The 19492-nt window shown below is 50.0% G+C and overlaps 1 protein-coding gene across 1 annotated transcript; it reads right to left on the bottom strand.

Annotated features, from left to right (window-relative positions):
* Nucleotides 1-7447: 7447 nt before the first annotated feature.
* Nucleotides 7448-19159, bottom strand: LOC138838993 (C-X-C chemokine receptor type 5). The gene is made up of 3 exons (XM_070038620.1): nucleotides 19114-19159; nucleotides 17979-18121; nucleotides 7448-9052 (listed from the first exon to the last, which is right to left on the bottom strand). The coding sequence occupies exons 2-3, from the start codon at nucleotides 18027-18029 to the stop codon at nucleotides 7985-7987; spliced, it is 1119 nt and encodes a 372-aa protein (XP_069894721.1). The 5' UTR covers nucleotides 18030-18121; nucleotides 19114-19159; the 3' UTR covers nucleotides 7448-7984.
* Between the last annotated feature and the right edge of the window lie 333 nt (nucleotides 19160-19492).

Genomic DNA, 19492 nt, shown 5'->3' with positions numbered 1-19492 from the left:
TATGTTGCCTTTTTGCTTCTGTGTCTGGCTTCTCCACTGTCCAGCTTGCTATTGGATGCCAGGAGTAAAGGGGCGGGGGGGGGGGGAGGCGCATCACCCTGTAATCAGCTCTTGGAGCCCAAGAGCTGATTTTCCCAGTGGAGACCTCCCGGGGAGCTTAGCTGGTTAGCATTAGTGGGACTGGGCAGTCCACATGGACCCTCAGCAAGTGTAGGAGTCTCTGATGCCACACCCCAAATCAGAGGCTGAGAAAAGGGAGTCCAGGGCTACCTGAGATGTCTCCCCCAGCCTGCCAGGGAGCTTCCTCTCAGGGGCAGGACAGAACTTCCTGGGGCCTGAGGACTGGGACCTTTTATGCTGCTCTGCCTGAGGTGACTCAGTAGGTAGAAACTTCCAGAGAATCCTTTCAGTCTTTTTCTCCAGTCTCCTGTTCTTAGTCTCCAGCTGACTTAGGTAAGTGCTCCCTCTGCTGAGACCAGGAGCCTTCGGCTGCAGCTGTGTCTTAGACCCTGAAGAATATGGGAAGGGAGGCAGGGCCGGAAGGAATAAGTTTGCCTACTTCCTCATCAGTGCCCAAAGCCCACTAGGACCCTAGCCCACCCTGGGAATTTTCCATCCACCTCTACTTGATACCTGAGCAGATAAGACAGCGGGGCTTTGGTTCCTACTCTTCCTCCTTGGAGTCTTCATTCCTACACTGGGGCTGGGTAGCTGCCTTGCCCTTGGCTCTTCCTTAGGACACTGCCGAGCGTCCAGGGACAGGTGGTGTCTGTCCTCAGTGCTGTCCAGGACCTGGGGACGTGAGCTGCTCCAGCATTGGTTTGGCTAGAGCCAGGGCAGCTACCTAACATGGACTGGCCCTAGCTTCCTGTTTGATCAAGGCAGCTGAGGGGCTGGTGGCCTGGCAGAATACTTGTTATTAAGGAACTGAGGCCCATGGTTAAGGCCACACTCTGCCATCTCTAAGCCTTCACTCATTCCTTGGCGCCCAGTGAAAAGAGATCACCAGATGGCTCAGGCAGAAAGGAGTTTATTGGGGGAGAGCAAACTGCTGACCCACACCGGATGAAGGTATGCAGAGGGGGAACTAATCATGGAGACTGATTCTTTAGGGAGAGGGCGGGGGAGGAAGGTATGGCCACAGCAGATGTGGATGTAACCTCAGAGGAGGAGGAAGTAACCTCCAAGGGTGGGGGACCTCCCACTGCCCCCAGGATTACCTGCATTACAGATGCTGGGCGGGGACTTCCAAGGGAAGGGGCCTTGTATGCACGGAGGAGAAACAGTGGGCAGGGACCATTTTCCCCATGTGGACCTAACAGCTTCTCCTGGCTTCAATTCTTTAAGATAATTGTTAGGGAAACGGAAGAAAAAGGAAAAAGGAAAAGAAATAGGCTGGACTTGAGGGTGGTGAGTGGGCCATGGGGGCAACATGGGGTTATGAGAACAAAGCAGATTCCCATCATTTGAAACCCTGAAGGGTACAAAGAGTTAAGGGATGTCATGACCTTCTCTAGCCACTTCCTGCTGACTGGGGGCATCGAGGAGTCACAGGGGCTGGGGTCTTCAGGGTCCAAGTCTGTGGCTGGGCGGGGCCAGGCGGTGTAAGCGAAAGCCTCTGGTTGCTTGCAGTAATATGATGGCCATGACTTGCTCCCAGGTAGTGTCCTGAGTGAGGGTTATTATCCTGTTAAAGAAAAACTTTTGAAAAAGGTTAAGAAAGCAGGGTCTAAGAGGAAGAATAAGAGGATGACTGTTAAAGGTCATCATAGGGGGTCAACCAGGGAGCCGTTGTGGGAGCGAATCCCACCAGGATGTCCTTTGGAGTGATTCCTATCATCTATTGAGATGTTTCTGGAATTGAGTCAAGATCAGGCAAAAGGCTGACCAGGTGGCGGGACCAGTTGATATGAATGACACAGGAGAATGCACCCTGGTCACAAACCAGAAAAAATTCCATTAGGAGTACAAATCCAGTTGTTTCCCATTACAGGGAAGGAGGAATTTCCATAAAGCTGGATTGGGGGCAGGAAGGGAGTGTCTAGGTTTTCTAGCAACTGGGTAGGGGAGAGCATGGTGGACTGGTTTAGAGTAAGCAGTCAGGGGCTGGGGCTGGATTGGAGTGGTTAAGGGCCTGGTGGAAGGCCTGGGTAGATATCTGGATTATGGAGATGGATAGCACCCAGGAAGGCACCAAGCAAGGCAAACTGTCCTGAGTCCAAGACTCACTATAAATAAAAAATAGCAGGTAACAAAGGCAAGAATGTAAGTTCCTGTCCAGTTAGAAAGTAGACAGGTATGGATGTTAGGTAGGTATCCTTATTAATTATCTTTCTCTTGACTTCCTGGCTGTGGTTAATTTTGAAAGGGCAAGCACAAAATGATTCCATTTAGGATCTGAAACCATCCCTTAGTATCTGCCTTTGGGTGGACCCTTGTCACCAGGACAAGCTTTGTCCTGGGTATGTCTGCTTCATGCTGAGATCTTATCAGTCATAAGGCTTGAACTCGGGGCATAGGCACTGTCCCTGAGCTCTTTTGCTCAAGGCTAGCGCTCTACCACTTTGAGCCACATCACCACTTGCAGCATTTTGCTGGTTAGAGGTAAGAGTCCCAGAGGTATTTTTCTGCTTGGGCTGGCTTTGACCTCAGATCAAATGAGCCTTTGTCAAAAGCCCCTTACTCCAATTGGAGCAACAAAGAGCTCAATGGAAACAGGTGTTTTTGTTTTTGTTTTAAAACAAGCTCCAGGGTTTACCTGCAGCTTGTTAAGAAGTTAAGTTTGACCAATAAATCCTTGGAAGAGTTATTTATCCCTAAGTAGGCCTGAGTAAATTCTGCAGAGGTAAAATTTGTAATAATAAACTCAGTAGACAAGAAAGATTTAAAACAGCAACTGATTAAACAATCTAGTTAATTTTTACCTGAATATAGCACTTTAGGATACTAATTAAGATTGAAACCATTGTCAACTTTGTATCCAAGGCAGCTTACACTCTTGGGAAACAGCTTTTAAAAATTTGACAAACCTAATAGTGCATAAACAATTACTTTCATAGGTAGACATAAAGAATGAGATGTTGGTTTTACATCAGTGTATTGCTCTTGACCTTATTTAAAGCACAGCCAACTTAATTACATACCAACTTGATTCATAAGTTCTATCTTATGAATTTAAGACATGCTCATACATCTGCAACTTACTCAAACCTTCTGGGATTTGCTGCTTCCCAAATCCTTTCTTATCCAAAGGAACCAATTTTTTTTTTGATTGGTTGTGGGACTTGAACTCTGGGCCTGGGCACTGTCCCTCAGCTCTTCAGCTCAAGGCTAGCACTCTACCACCCGAGCCACTGTGCCACTTCTGGTTTTCCTGTGGTTTATTGGAGATAAGAGTCTCACAGACTTTCCTGCCCACTGGCTTTGAACCTCGGATCCTCAGATCTTAGCCTCCTAATAGCTATGATTATAGGAGTGAGACACCAGCGCCCGGCTAGGAAACAATTTTTTTTTTTTTTTTGGATCCAGTCGTGAGGCCTGAACTCTGGCCCTGGGCGCTGTCCCTCAGCTCTTCAGCTCAAGGCTAGCACTCTACCACTTGAGCTACAGCACCACTTCCGGCTTTCTGGTGGTTAATTGGAGATAAGAGTCTCACACGGACTTTCCTGCTTTCCTGCCTGGGCTGGGCTTTGAACCATGATCCTCAGATCTCAGCCTCCTGAGTAGCTAGGATTACAGGCGTGAGCCACCAGCAGCTAACTTTTCTCTTTCTTTACATTTCTTAATCTCTGTTTCTTTTTTTTTTTGGGTCCGGTCGTGGGGCCTGAACTCTGGGCCTGGGCACTGTCGCTCAGCTCTTCAGCTCAAGGCTAGGGCTCTACCACTTGAACCACAGTGCCACTTCCAGCTTTTTTTTTTCTTTTTGCTTATGTGGTGCTGAGGAATCGAACCCAGGGCCTCTGGCATGCAAGGCAAGCACTTTACCACTGAGCCACCTTCCCAGCCCCTACATTTCCTAATCTCCATAGTGGTTTTTCCTTAATTTGTGTTTTGGATTGTCACTTAGACACATTTGTTTACACCTAGATCTGATCAGGTTTGAATTTAAAACTGTCCCCCCTTTTTTCCCCTTTGTCCTGTGGAGCCAGGTTGTCTCAGAACTGCCTCAAAGCCATTCCCTGTGACTCTACTCACAGTCAGGCTGAGGGGCAGAGCAGTTTTCTAGATTTTAGGCTTATATCACAGCTGGCTAGGAGTGGGGCTGAGAATAGAGTGGCTGACTGCTTCCATTGATAAAGATATCACCTTTTAAATAGCAGCACACTGGATAATATACTCCTTTGACACAAAGTTTACATTTTTCACATAGCTGTTGGTCACCAGCAACACTGATAATCGTTACAATTACAGTCAAAGGCAAATAATTTCAGGAAATATCAATAGTTAAGGCAGAAGCATGTTAATTTGGTAGAAAAAACTTTCTCACATCATGATGACAGATTTTATGTATTAAAATGTGGTTGCTTTGAACATGTTTACACACACACACATTTGTGCACAAAAAGTTTTAAGGCATGCTTCGGTTTTTGAAATGAAAATTGGCTGTAAGTTTTCTGGAATTCCAATGGCAAAAGACATCTTTGCCCACTGGATGAAAGAATCATGTGGTCAATGCTGGAAAATCAGGCAACATCAAATAAAGTACGAGGGAAAACTCAAGACACAAAACTTGTGCCAACAACAAACAGAATTTAACAGAATCTCCATGCTTAAACAACACTGATAACAAGAACAGAAAACCTTTAAAACAATTTTGGTAATGAGGCACATTAGTATATGAATGGACCTTTGAACACCTAGACCAGTGAAGAAGTAAGCTTGGTGAAAGAGTGGAGGTTGCAAGAAAACCCACCCTGTGGCCTCTGCCTCTTCCTAGGTGTCAGTCTCCACGGCCTGCAGGGACAACTGGGGGAGGTGGGGTGGCCAAATAGATTTCTAAGGGGAGGAAGCAGCACTTTTAAATCCCTGTAGACATTTTTATAGGGCTAATGGATAGGGAAGAGGTGAGAGGGAGGGATTTTCAAGTGGGCCTTTAGTAGCCTCCTGAAGGAATTTTACCGTCAGGGAGAAGATTCTGAAGTAAGTGGACTCGGGAAAGAGAAAAGGAATAGATTATTGTCTGAGTTCCAAAGACAAAAAGGATGGGTTTGTTTGTGGTATTCTGTTAGTCTAACTGCTCCCATTATTGGATTTTTTGGGGGGTAGAAAAAGTAGAGAGAAGTAAGAGAGAAGTTGTGTGTTAGCCAGCCAGCCACGGTCAGTGATAGACTAGCAAAAGAGCCAGAGCAGAGGCATTTTTTTCTTAAAGGTTCTGTTAACGCGCTCTTCTTTTCCCGAGGATTGGCGGTGGTAGAGAATATGATTTGTCTGTTCTGTGGAGTTAGAGTGAGTAGTTAGTAAGAAAGAGAGAAGGGGGCTGGGAAGGTGGCTCAGTGGTAGAGCACTTGCTTGCATGCATGAGGCCCTGGGTTCGATTCCTAAGCACCACATAAGCAAAAGGAGAAAAGCCGGAAGTGGCGCTGTGGCTCAAGTGGTAGAGTGCTAGCCTTGAGCTGAAGAGCTGAGGGACAGCGCCCAGGCCCAGAGTTCAGGCCCCATGACCAGACCCCCCCCCCAAAAAAAGAGAGAAGGGTTGCTTAGAACTATGGAGAGGGCAGTATAGATAGTGTAAGGCCTTCTGTTAGGGGAAGTTTTGTCGAAGGTTGGGCATCAAGGAGAAGCAGCTCCGGGGACCTCTCATTGAGTAGCTCTGGTTGGGATGTTTGGGGGGTTCTGCTTTAGCTTTTGGAGTTCAAGCAGGCTGTTAGCCTGTTGCTGTGACTACATTTACAAGACAGAGAAAGTCAATTTACCTTTGGAGGCTTTGCCCATTCTCACCTTGTATCAGCCACACAGACAGGCAGGCACAGGGGCAAAGGTCCACAGAGTTTGTTTAGAGGACAGTTTTTCCAACTGCAGAGGGGAAGAATATAGTTACAAGAGCAAGGAAGGAGAAAAGACTTGGGCTTAGGGCGCCTCTGATCCAGGACAGCTAGCCTTCACGAGGGAACCTAGAGGGGGTCCCTGGGACCCAGTTTGCATCTCACTGTCAAGGGCACAAGCTGAAGAACTGTCAGTTGGAATGGGGGTGATTTGATGACAAATGATCTCTGGTTTAGAGGTTGTGAGAGAGAGGGGGGGGAGGGTGGTAGAGAGGAAGGAGGGAGACATACTGAGCTGCTACAAGACAACGAGAAGTTAAAAATGAGGTAAAAAGGGCTGGAGATGTGGCTTAGTGGTAGAGTGCTTGCCTAGCATGAAGCCCTGAGTTTGATTCCCCAGTACCATGTAAACAGAAAAAGCTGGAAGTGGTGCTGTGGCCTAAGTGGTAGAGTGCTAGCCTTGAGCAAAAGAAACTCAAGGACAGTGCCCAGCCCCTGAGTTCAAGCCCCAGGACTAGCAAAAAATAAAAAGAAAGAAAAGAAAAAGGAAAAAAAGGAGTTAAAGTGTTAGCCTTTAGAGGAGATGGCTGGGAGGTTGTTGGCAGAGAAGGGCTTGGTGAACAGAGCAGGACGGGTTGGGTGGGGAGGAGAGTCTGGAGTGAAGGTAGAGGAGAGCTTGGTGGGTAGAGCAGGATGAGCAGGAGGGGCTCTGGAGAGGAGGCAGGGGGATGCTTGGTGTAGGCAGTCTCTGACCCTTTGATGTTTTATTGGAGAATTGTTTAAATCAGTAAGAATTGAAGGTTCTGAATTCAGGCCAACGGTGGCCATTGTTTAAATGATAGTGAGGCCAGATTTCAGTAGACAAACAAGTCAGTTTTCTTTGACTGTAAATCATTCAGCCCAAGAGTCTTAACATTAGAGTGCAAGCAAATTGTCTCTGGGAGACAATTTGGAACCCATTTTGGAAAATTTGGTAGGACTGTGGAGTGACCTTCCCACCACTTTAGCTATCCCCAATAATTAGGAGAGGGTTTCTGCAAAGTCCCAATTAAAAGGTGTTAGGGGATGTCTCAGGGGATCCCAGACAGGAAGGGAGGGACACCTGGAGTCCCCAGATCCATGTCAGGGCACCTCTGCCACAGACAATGGCTGGCTACCTGTCCTGAAGGCTTTGGAGTGGTGCATAGAGTCTGTCAAACAGGGAAGGGCCTCCTGCCTGGAGGTCAAGAGTCCGAGGACAGAAGAGAGAGAATGGGAAGAGGAAGATGGAGGAGAAAGAGGCACAGGGGACTCTGTGCTCTTGGTGGAAGAGAGGCCTCAGGAAGAGAGGGAGGGTAGCACAAGGCTCCGTGAGAGGCGGGTGGAGGCGACCCAGTTTGTCCTAGTGCTTTTCCCCTGCCGAGTTTCAGCACCACATGTGAGGTAAAAGGAGACAAAAGGAGAAAGGTAAAGGAAGAGGCTGGATGTGATCTTCAGCAGGTTAGGACTGTTTATTGAGGCATCACAGCAAGGGGCAGCAACCTTTCCATGGTTGGAGGTTGTGCAGGTTGCGGGGCAGGAGTTGGGCCTTTTATGGGTTCAAGCGGGAGGCAGAGGTTAGTGAGAAGGCCGTTAGGGCCCATCTGGCTGGGCCCACACTAGAATGCTGATGCGCAGGCGTAAGTGGACTGTCCTCCCTGCACGGCAAGCAGGGCCGCACACACTGAAGTTTTGCCTGGCATCTGTCTGGATAATAGGGCAGGGTCAATGGTTTCAGTAACGAAGTGTATTCCCTATGGCCAGGACAGCAGTAAAATGGGTTCTTGAGATCTCGGCTGTTGGGTGGAGACGGTGTACAGCCCAAGGGGATGCCACCTTTGGTTTGCTGTTGAGCACAATGATCTTGGTTGGCTCCACCTGAGGATGCTGGCCTAAGGGGCTCCTGGGAGCCAGCTGCTTCTGGCTTCTGGCCTTCCAGCTTCTCGCTTGCCCCAGGAAAGCAAAAACCAAGGTGGCCGCCCGACCTAGAAGGTGGTGAGGGAGGTGGCGTTCTCCGACTCAGAGAGACTGCTCTTGCGCCAGCTCGGAAAGAGCTGGCACAGGGAGGCGGGGCTGGCACAGCCCAGCTTGGTCAGAAGCCGAGATAGGTCACTGCGGAACTTCACGCCGGCGAACGTGTAGAGCATGGGGTTGAGGCAGCAGTGGGCCAGGCCCACGAACTCGCACATGGTGATAGCCACAGGGAGATAGCCATTCAGCTCGCAGCTATTAGCCACGGCATTCAGTCTTGCCAGGGTGTCCAGGAAGATGACAACGTGGTAAGGTGACCAGCAGAGAAAGAAGATGCTCGTGACCAGGATGGCCACCCTCACGGCCTTCTGTCTCTGAGGGCGTCTCTGGGCCTGGCACAGCCTGTGTACCACCCCCACATAGCACCAGCCCATCACCAGCATGGGCAGCAGGAAGCCCCCGACGTGGTAGAGGAAGCGAGAGACAAACCACGCTCTGCTTTCAGCCTGGTTCTCTTGGGAGAAGGTGCAGCTTGGCAGGGACTCGTTGTGATGAGGTTGGTTGACCTTGGCAAAGAGGAGTTCCGGCAGAGCGAAGAGCAAGCCCACCAGCCAGATGGTGGTGCAGGTGATGTGGATGGAGAGGAGGCGGCGGTGGCGGTAAGTGTGCACAGCGTGGACGATGGCCAGGTAGCGATCCACGGCGATGCAGGCCAGCAGCAGGCTGCTGCAGTAGAAGTTGAGCTTATGCAAGGCAATCACCATTTTGCAGAGGGCAGTCCCCAAGACCCAACCCACAGAGCCCTCAGCCACAGCAAAGGGCAGGACGAAGACCAGAAGGAGGTCAGCCACCGCCAGGTGGAACAGGAAGGTCTCGGTGGAGCTTCGTGTCTGCCGGTGCCGCTCCAGGATCACGAGCACCAGGATGTTGCCCATCAGACCCAGCAGGAAGATGAGGCTGTAGGCCACGGGCATGAACACGGCCTTGAAGGAGGTCAGCAGGGGTCCCTCAACGGTGGAGCAGAAGTGATTTTCCAGGGGGCTGTCAGTGCTGTTGTCGTTGTAGTTGGCCAAGTCCCTGTACTGCAAGAACAGGGCGACAGGAGGGTGAGGAAACACGGCCCCATCTTCCTTCTCTAAGGGGAATCCTAACTCCTTTGTAGATGTTTCCTAGTTAAATGATCTTGGTTAACCAACCAGGGATGAGGATTCTGGCTGGACGAACTGCTTTTGTCCTTGTATTCTCCCCTGATGAAATTCCAATTTTCCTTGGTGTGTCTTTTTACAAGTCACTCTATCTTTTCCAACTCTGTGTGTGTGTGTGTGTGTATGTGTATGCACTGGAAGATGTATCCCAGGACTTCACCCTTGGGGCAAATGCTCTGTCATGGAGTCACATCCCCAGCCTACAGCTTGTCTGTCCTTGAGACCAATCGCTCACCAGGGCAGTGACAGAATGAAAGGACACATGGGGTGGGCATGTGGGGAAGCCACGGAGGACCGTGTACCGTGACTTGCTTTGTGTCTGTGTGCCTTTGAGTCCAGAATGGAATCAGGACTGCCATTTGGGGGCTGGATGTGGTGGGAGCAAGGAGCCATCTGCACTTTTTCTCAACAGTAGAATGAGCGCTAAGATGGAGGATCCTGCTTTGGGAATGGGACTGTCGGGGCTTTGATAAGGCCTGCTGGCTTCTTCTCCATTCGTCCCCCTGATTCTGGATGATCTTTGTTATCACTGAAATGGTAAAACACTATCCTTCCATTTGGTTTAATCATCCAAGCTGGAGATGTGTACTATTACCCTTCACAGATGTGTCTTGCTAAAGATAGCAGGTGTGTTTGAATCCACATTCACCTGCCTAGGGGGGGCCAAGACATCATTATGGACCAGCACTGCCTGGGCCTACATCAAAGCCTACAGGGAGAGGGGCAGGTGCAGGGCTCTCTGCTGCCTCCTATGCCTAGCGAACTCCCTAGGCTAAGGAGTCCCATACCTGGAAGCTAAGAGAGACAGAAGGAAATGAGACACAGGGAGACTGGGCAGAGGGGAGGGAGGGAGGGAGGAAGGGAGACTGTTCTGAGTGAAGGGGCGTGCCTACTATGACTCCGGAAGTTCCCTCCTCCCTGTCCTCCTCTCTCCATCACCAACATCCCCCCCCCGCCCCCCGCCCTCCCCCCCACCCCTGCACACACACACCAGGGCTCAGGCTGTTTACTCAGCTAACCGCAGAGGAAGACAAGGTGCCTGTTTTCATACCTTTCACTCACAGCTGCCTGCACCTGCTCCTCCTCACCTCTCAGCTCTGTACTTCCCACCCTACCCCGGCCAACCCACCTCCCCGTGCAATGCAAAACCAATCGCACTCAACCGACATGGGCTCATAAAGCAATTCTAGAAATGATGAGCCCCCGGGAGGCAGAGGAAGTTACTCTGTTCCCCCACGTCCAGGGTCTCCCGTGAGCAGCAGGTGCTTCACTGGCTACTGCATGCTTTCTTGCGTGCTGAGCCACTCACTCACTCCCAGTGCTGGGCAAATCCATTCCCCACCTGGGTCACCTCTTCTTCCAGTCCCTGATGCAGGGGGCTCTGTGGGAAGAAGGTGGGGGTACCTGGGTGCAATGGCAAAGCTGTTTGCCACCCCCTTCCAGCAATGTCCCTCTGTGCCATCACCTAATGCTCAGGAGGTCTGTCCCTCCACGAGTCTACCAGCTTCCCCACTCTGTCCACTTCCTGCATGAAGGACAGGGTGAGTCCGTTCATACACAGACCCTCACCGAGAGCTATGGCACACACCGGAGTCTAGCTACTTAGGGAGGCCTAGGTAGGATGACAACTTGAGCCCAAGAGTTTGAGACCAACTATGAACACGGCGAGACCTCATCTCAAACAACAGCAAAACTGCCCCGCTCATTAGTATCCTGTTTAAAGTTCTTTACTGGCTCCTATCACCTGTAAAAAGTTCTATCCCTAGCCAGGTGCTGGTGGCTCACGCCTGTAATCCTAGCTACTCATGAGGCTGAGATCTGAGGATCGCGGTTCAAAGCCAGCCCGGGCAGGAGAGACCGTGAGACTCCTATCTCCAATAAACCACCAGAAAACCAGAAGTGACGCTGTAGCTCAAGTGGTAGAGCGCTTGCCTTGAGCTGAAGAGCTGAGGGACAGTGCCCAGGCTCAGAGTTCAAGCCCCATCACTGACCAAAAAAAAAAAAAAAAGTTCTATCCCTTTTGTCTTTGTCTGTATTTTTCCCCTCCAAATTCAAAAGCCACCATGAGAAAAAGCCATTTGCAGGTTAAGGTTTCCCAGTAGAAGAATGGAGTAAGCCAAACTCCTTGTGTCCCAGGACAGAGGACCATGATCTTTCAGAAAGACCTGAGGGTTTGGGCATGTCCTCTTAGGGACAGACATTCACACACACTGTTCACCTTCCAGCCTATGTGCAGGGCATCTAACACAGTATGAGTGTTGGGACTGCAAGACCCCCTTCTTCCTGCCTTTAAACAAGACCATGTGGTCAAATACACATAAACTTGGGGGGTTGGGAAGGTGGCTCAGTGGTAGAATGCTTGCCTTGCATGCATGAGGCCCTGGGTTTGACTCCTCAGCACCACATAAGCAGAAAAAGCCAGAAGTGGCGCTGTGGTTCAAGTGGTAGAGTGCTAGCCTTGAGCTGAAGAGTTGAGGGACAGCGTCCAGGCCCAGAGTTCAGGCCCCACAACTGACAAAACAACAACAACAAAAACTTTTGTTTAAGAAAATGGTTCTAGCTGGGTACTGGTGGCTCACACCTGTGATCCCAGCTCAGGAGACTGAGATCTAGGAATCATAGTTCAAATCCAGCCCAGGCAGACACATTGGAGAGACTCTTATCTCCAATGAACCAACAAAAAGATGGCCTTTGGTTTCTCCAAAATGCATACTCTTTTGAACTGCCAATCCTTATCATCCACTTGTATTGCTGTAGGTGCCCTAATCTCCACAGGTTCCTTTCTATTAGTCTCTTGCTTCCAACACTCTCAGGTCTGCAAAACCCTTCCTTTGGTCTGGCAGAACTTTCCACCTTGTTCTAGAGCCTTCTTCAAGGCCCACTCAGACCACTGGCCCTCTTGGAATTACACCTGAGCCTGTCTGGGTTCTCCGTAGGGACTCTGCCTTCCTCTTCCTCTTTCTGTTCCCTATCTTGGCTTCTCTTTCCCTCTGGGGAGCTATTTGCAATAGAGTCACTGATATCCTGTTAAATCTCACATCAAGTCAGTAGGTGACCCAGGGGAAAGAGTGCGGTGGGCGGCCCTGGCACAGAATCCAGACTTCTGATAAAGGAGGAGAGATGTAGGGCCTGGGGCCGGCTGTGGGGCTAGACTCCACCCACCTTGGCTGAAACTAGAGTCTAGATGCCCTACTGCCCAGGGGAAGGCTTCGGTTCATCCAGACTGACTCAAAGGCCTTTCCTAAGACCTGCTCAAGTTTTCATCCTCCAAGACATGCATCCAGGCCAGTCAGCTCATCACCTGTTTCAAGTCAGTGCCGGGGGCCATTTCCCAGGCACACACCATTTCCCATAACCCAGAGCATTGGTTTGACAAGTGCTTACGGAGAGGTAGGTAGTTGGGTACATAGCAGTAGGAGGTGTCAAACAGATGTCCTGGGGGCTCAGGAGGGACGCGTGTTAAAGTCATTTTCCATACACAAGAATTTCAGTATCTGCCCCCACCAAAGACAGAAGCAGAAACAAAAACAAAACAACCCTATGGAGTCAATAAAGCAATGTTGGCCCTGGCCTAGAAGGGAGGGGAGAAGACTGCGAAACTCCTGAGTACTGCCATCGATGGCGCTAAAGGGAGCCAGTTAGCTCACACCAGAGGGAGCTCAGTGATAGCACCTGGGCCAGGGGCTCACTGGTTCTTGGCTATCAAAGGCAGAGAAACCCAAAGCCTTCAAGTGTGGCACCCAACCTTCCAGCATATGCATGCACAGGTGCTATATATATGTCAGCATGTTGGCATAGGCAGACACCCAGCAGAATATTACCAAAACCAGGCTAGGGACTTGTGTCCCAAAGGAGGAAAGAAAATATGGTGTCAAAAATGAAGTGGCCATGGAGCTAGGAATTGACTTTGAAAATTGCTGAGTAGGGCCTGGCACAGCACCCAGGGACTGGGAGTGGGGGAGGGGAGAATGGGATGGAGACATGGAAAGGGTGTGGTTCATGATGGGATCCACCATGGAAGACCTGGGCCCTTCCCTGAACAATAACAGATTCCAGGCCCACGTGATTTCTTCAGATAAGGAGGCTGCCAGCCGCCTCTGCTAGCATCGCCTGTTGGGATTCTCTGTCAGCAGGTGTGTGAGGGGAGATGGTATAGGGGACTCCTTAGATATTTACCCTGGATTTCCTTCTCTTTAGCACTCTCAGCCCTGGGGACAAGGCTGAGACAATAGATTTCTGCATAAGCTAGAACCATGAGACTAAAGTTTCTAGATGGAATTTTAAGGCGGGGGGGGGGGGGGGGGGACAGAGACCTGTGCTACAGTTTAAGACATCAACTGGCTGAGCTGGTGGCACAAGAATATTTCTTGAGAGCCTCTGAATTTGAGACCAGCCTGGGCAATACACCAAGATGCCACCCAAAGTGCACATGTGCACACACACACACACACACACACACACACACACACACACACACACACATGCAATGCATGTACCAATTACCCACAGACAAGTCAAAGAGAACCTGCTGACAATAGATCATGAGAAAAGCAAAACCTCAAGAGTGTTGACTTAAAGTTTCAGATGATTTGCTAGTGACGGGGCTGACAGCTACAACTAATTGCCTTCCTTTAGGTGAATCGAAGCCTACAGTGAGAAGACAGATTACCCATGGATTCCAGCCCAGTTTTGTTGGCCTGAACCAGAGTGGCTGCTCCACTGAGTAGTTTAGAAAACCCTGCCCTGGAAGGAAGTTTCCAGGCAGTAGGGGTACGGAGTCCAAGGAAGAGAAGGCCGGACTCTGAGCCAGCTGTCCTCAAGCACCGGCAGGAGCCCCTAAGACAAGAGGGCAGAAACAGACAGGGGTATGATCCCCTGTGGGGCAGACCAGGAGGAACGAGAACTTAAGAGGCTGGTGTTTCTGCTCATGGAGGGACAATTTTCCAACAGACACAACTGGCTGAGAAGAAAGCCTGAGATTCCTGCCTTGCAAAGGAGCCTGGACCTTGCCTTCAAATGCCTCCAGATCGCTCCCCAGCCACTCTGACTCTAAGCATGCTCTTTGTGCAGCTCTACTGCAGCCAGTGAAGTAAGAGCTACTTAGACTCTGGTCCTAAGGAGGGGTGGGGCTGCTAGCCCAGGGCCTGGCTCACCCACGCCCAACCACAGGCCTCCAAAGCCTGAGTCATGCTGGCATTCATGCCCAGGAGCTGATCTTTGTAGTGCACACGGGGACCCCAGAGGCTCCATCTCCTTTTACGTCCCTATGTGAATATTCCCAGGAATGAGTTAGGACCTGAGAAGGGGGGCTGGCCAGGGCACCTCTCGTCCAGAAGCATCTGTCTCCTCCCTCTCCTCCTCTTTCAGGAGCAGGCCTGCCACATCCTATTTTCTTTTCTTTCCTTTTCTATCAACCCAAGGGCTGTAGCCACTGTACTATTACAGTGTAGTACCACTCTCAATATGGGTCTGGGGGAGATGTTAAGTTGCCCCTCACTTCTGCATTGAGTCTTTACCTTTCAGGGCACCCCATCCCGCATGATAACCTCGGCTTGTACTTTGGGGACGGTCATAGTCAAAGCACAGCTGGGGATGTCTCCTCGCAATCTCTTCAGACCATCTCCCAGATGGGTGGGTCCTGCTCTTGCCTTCTAAATGTACAGTCTCTCTTTCAGAAAGAGGGGTGGGATCAGACACAGTTTGTATCCCCAAGAAAGAAAGTAGCAGGCCCTAGATTTCCCCTAGTGCCAGTCCCTGCCTAGGCTGGACTTGGGTCTCCCCTTATTCATGAGCCTCTCAGGCATACCCTATTTGTCACCTCCTTCACTGGGACTTTGACCTGGCTGGAGTGTGTGTGTGTGTGGGGGGGGGGAATCCTCCCCTCCCCCCAGGTAAAGCCCAGAAACAGCCTCAGTGGGTTTTAGTTCCCCTTCTTCACACCTCCTTGGTGAGGGGAGATGGTGCGTGTAGACGGCCTGTGATGCGCTGGTGACACTGAGGTTCTCTGGTCGGGGAAGGATCAGGGGAGCGAGCCTCTGGCTTAGACCAGCTTTTCCCTCGCTATGGCAGCTTCTCTTCCTGACTCGTGCTCGAGCTGGGCTGGAGCTGTAGCTCATGATCAGCCTGTGGAGGTACCCCTGCCCAACGCTGGTTCTGTCCAGAGCATGTTCTCTCTCTGATCAAGTTCCCCCGAGGTCTGCCTCGATCGGCCTTCCCAGCGGGGTGTTTGCCTGGCCTGCCAAGCCCCAGTACCTGGCTCTTGCTTCTTAGTTCTTAGCCAGCTGGAACTTTTCTGTTTGGATCCTGTGCTCATGGGAAAATGTTGTAAGTGGTGAGAGTTGATCTTAGCATTTAAGAAGTTGAAAGGAATACAACATGGCTAATGCTTGGCTTATGGCCAAGAAACCCACTTCCAATCCTAGCCCTGGAGTATAGGACCTGGTGATCTGGGACACTGGGCCTGTACTTGGTTTGGATAAGGACAGGCAGCAGAACAGGAAACAAAAGGAATAGAAGAAGCTGGACAGACTCCAGAGAAAATGGAGTCAACCACAACACAACTCAAGGAGATACTCATCGGTGGGGGAAGGGAGATGGAGATGTAGCTCAGTGGTAGAGCACTTGCCTAGGGTAGGTGTAGCCTTGGGTTCGAATCCCAGCACTACAAAACAACCAACTTACTGGGAAGTCATTGCCTTGAGGACTCTTCTGCTTTGCTGTCCCTGGGCCTCAGCTCTGTGATACTGCGGGGGTCATTTTCCAGGGCACCTCCTAGCTCTCTCTCTCTCTCTCTCTCTCTCTCTCTCTCTCTCTCTCTCTCTCTCTCTCTCTCTCTCTCTCTCTCTATCTCTCTCTCTCTCTCAATCTCTCAATCTCTCTCTCTCTCTGTCCTGGGGCTTGAACTCAGAGTCTGGGCACTATCCCTGAGCTTCTTTTTTGCTAGTACTCCATCATTTGAGCCCACAGCACCACTTCTGGCTTTTTCTATTTAGGTGGTACTGAGGAATCAAACGCAAGGCTTTGTGCATGCTAGGTAAGCACTCTACTACTGAGCTACCTTCCCAGAACTGGGTTTTGAGGTAGGAGATAAAGCAAGTCTTCAGGCTCCTCTCCCTGGGATGTAGGTTTCCTTTGTGACACGGACCAGGCTGTCCCTTTGTTACCTGCCAACATCGTTACTTGTAGGTCACTTAGGGAGCTGAGGCATGCAGTTAGGGGAAATGCTTGGGGTTTCTGAGAAACCAGGCCTGGCCAGGTCTCCAGGTGGTTACTAACGCATCCAACTGGGTCAGGACCCGTGGTCAGTTTGAAGCTGGAGGCTGAAGATACTCAGTAACCTAATCAAGTGTGCGCAGTGGTGGGGACAAGGGGCCCCTCTGGGAACATGTTGCCTTGCAGGGCGTTGAGGTTTTAGCCTGACTTGGGGTCTGGCCTAGACAATGATTTGACTGCAGGTTGGTGCCATGGAGGTGTCATCTGACCAGCCGCACAGAGCCTGCACTTTACAAGGACCTCACATTCGGTTTTGCCAGCTTGAAAGTCTTCTTGTTGTGGTTTGAGATGGGCCTCGTTATGTAGCCCAGACCGGCCTCAACCTCACCGTCTTTCTGCCTCAGCCTTCCCAGTCCTGGTATTACAGGTGTATACCACCACAATCCCACTTAAAAAATTCTTAACACCTTTCCAACCAGGGGCCCTGAAGTTCAATTTTGTATTAGAGCCACAAACTGTGCTGCAGGTCCTGACTAGATGAATTATATAGATGGTCTGACTGGAACTGGAGTTTGGTTAGAGGGGTTGGACTTTGTATAATGACCTCTTGTTCACTTATGCCACAGCCCACTGACCCTTCCCAGCCTAGGACCCAGACAAAAGAGATGCAGCTTCTTTCTAGCATGTCTGGAAACACCGTGGGTAACAGTGACAAAACAGACTGCTGTGGGGAGCTGAGGGAGCCGGGAAACAATCTAGGGGTGAATTTAGGTCAGGAGAGCTGGCAGGAGCTAGGGTCTGGATTCTTCATGACCCAGGCCAGAACGTAGCTCAGAGAGAAGTTCTTCCCCAGAGAAGGAACATGAGAAAAATTCCAACACACCATAACAACCAGTCCTGGGGCGCCTGTGTCCTGGAGCTCAGGAGGTCCTCCGACTGAGCTGTTCCCACATACATACTTTGGGACATCCAAGTTAACTGAGCCTCCATGCTTCCCTGGAGACACTCGGGTGGCGGCAGGGAGCAATGCTGGGGATCATTTCTTTTAGCACACCCATGAAATTCTTCCGAGAATCCCTGCTCTCTAGAGACTCCAGTCCTTCACAGGAGGCCTCAGGACTAACACAGGGCGCCCTCACCAATTTAGCAACCCCTGCTCCTCCACTTGGTCCACTAGGCCACTCTTCCCTGCTATCATCTGGCCCCATGTTTCCTCAGTCTGGTATATAATCATTGTCCTACAGCTTCTGGTGAGTGATTAGTTTGTTCTTTGCTGGATCATGAGCTATTTGAGGGCATGGATTAGGTCTTCAACTTCTCCATCCAACGCAAAATGTCACGCTTTGATAATACAATCATCTAGCAATAGCTGAACGCCTCTGTGTTGATTGTCAAGGAGCAACGCCAGCCTCCTGACATTAAGAAAACTTCTGAGGTGCTTTCCTGTCTAAGCTGTCGGGATGAGAAACAAAACCCCAAAAAGTGGCCACCGAGGAGCCTGTCTACATTCTCGTGATTCACAATGAGACTTCCAACCCGACCCCTCTCTTGATGGAAAAATGTTTCAAATTTGAGAATTGTCTCTACTCACCAGGTCTTCCAGATTGACAAGCTCCATGTCCAGGGTTAGGGGGTAGTTCATGGCTGCAGGTGTGAGTCACCAGACTGGTCACCGTCTGATGCTGAGAGGTTCTGCGTATGGCGTGGTGCGTATAGAGAGGGGGCAGGCGTCAGCTGCAAATTTAAACAAATGAGCTGCGTGCTGTCTCCGGGGGCTGCGTAGGGCCTGCTATTTGCCTCATAGCTCATCTTTTTTTTTTTTTTCCACTGGGTCTTTTTCTTTTTCTTTCTTTTTTTTTTTAAGAAAAAGGGAAAACCCCCTATAGCATCAGTGCCAGTCAAGCATTTCAACATCTTTCCTGGCAATGCTTGTCTCAGGTGGGGTTTGAGGCTGGTGCAAAGCTGGCCCTCACTTCTGTTCCCTGGACCTTCGTAAGGGATGCAGGCCTTGTAACAAAACTACCACGGTGAGGGAGGGGGACTCCCCATAGAAAGAGAATGGAGACACATTCGTTCATCTAGTTGCTTCTCCTCCCGGCCAATTCTAGATCTTCACCTTCCTCACCATCAAGGGGGACTGACCATCCCAATCTGCGCAAAGTGAAAGAAAGTCCCTCGTCCTGGGAAATCCCTCAGATCTAAGCAAACCAGAGCTCTTTATCAGACTATTATTGTTCTCCTTTGGCCCCCACAGGCACAAAACTCCTTACGTGTGTGTGTGTGTGTGTGTGTGTGTGTGTGTGTGTGTGTGTGTGTGTGTGTGTTTATGCTGGTACTGGGGCTTAAACTCAAGGATTGGGTGCTTTGCCTTAGCTTATTTGTTCAAGGCTAGCACTCTACCACCTGAGCCACACCTCTACTTCAGCTGTTAGTGATTAATTGGAGAGTCTCACAGACTTTCTTGCCCAGGCTGGCTTTTCAACTGTGATCCTTAGATCTCAGCCTCCGGAGCAACTAGGATTACAGGCGTGAGCCACTGGTGCCTGGCAAAACTCAACTTTTTCTGCTCAAGTTTGGAAGAGAGAGGTTAGAATTTTGCAAAGGGAAGACAAAAAGGGAATTATGTGAGGCATAGCCATATCATTATTTTCTAATAAAAAAAAAGATAGCCAGGTGCCAGTGGCTCATACCTGTAATCTTAGCTACTCAAGTGACAGAGCACTCACCTTATGCTGAAGAGCTCAGGGACAGCACTCAGGCCCAGTGCTCAAGATCCAGGGCTGACAAAAAATAAAATAAAATAAAATAAATGTTCTAACTAAATTAGAACATAGCATTTAATTCAAAAATAACATTTTCTAATCTAAAAAGTAACAATGTTCCATCCACAAATAAACTTGGTTGGCAGGGAGATGATCAATGAACTGGGAAAGATTGAGGGAAGGGGTGACACTGTCCAAAAAGAAATATACTCCTTACCTGACATGTCACTGTAACCCCTTTATAATAACAATAAAAATTAAAATAAAAAAATCAACATCACAGAGTGCCCAACTAGAGACGACAGGGAAGACCATCCTTACCGACTCAGATTTACCCAGAAGG

The sequence above is a fragment of the Dipodomys merriami genome, unplaced genomic scaffold, assembly GCF_024711535.1.
Source record: "Dipodomys merriami isolate MVZ:Mamm:240054 unplaced genomic scaffold, mDipMer1.0.p SCAF_29, whole genome shotgun sequence".
NCBI classification, from domain to species: domain Eukaryota; kingdom Metazoa; phylum Chordata; class Mammalia; order Rodentia; family Heteromyidae; genus Dipodomys; species Dipodomys merriami.
Note: the sequence above shows the minus strand (reverse complement) of the source record. Positions and strands in the feature narration are given on the sequence as shown.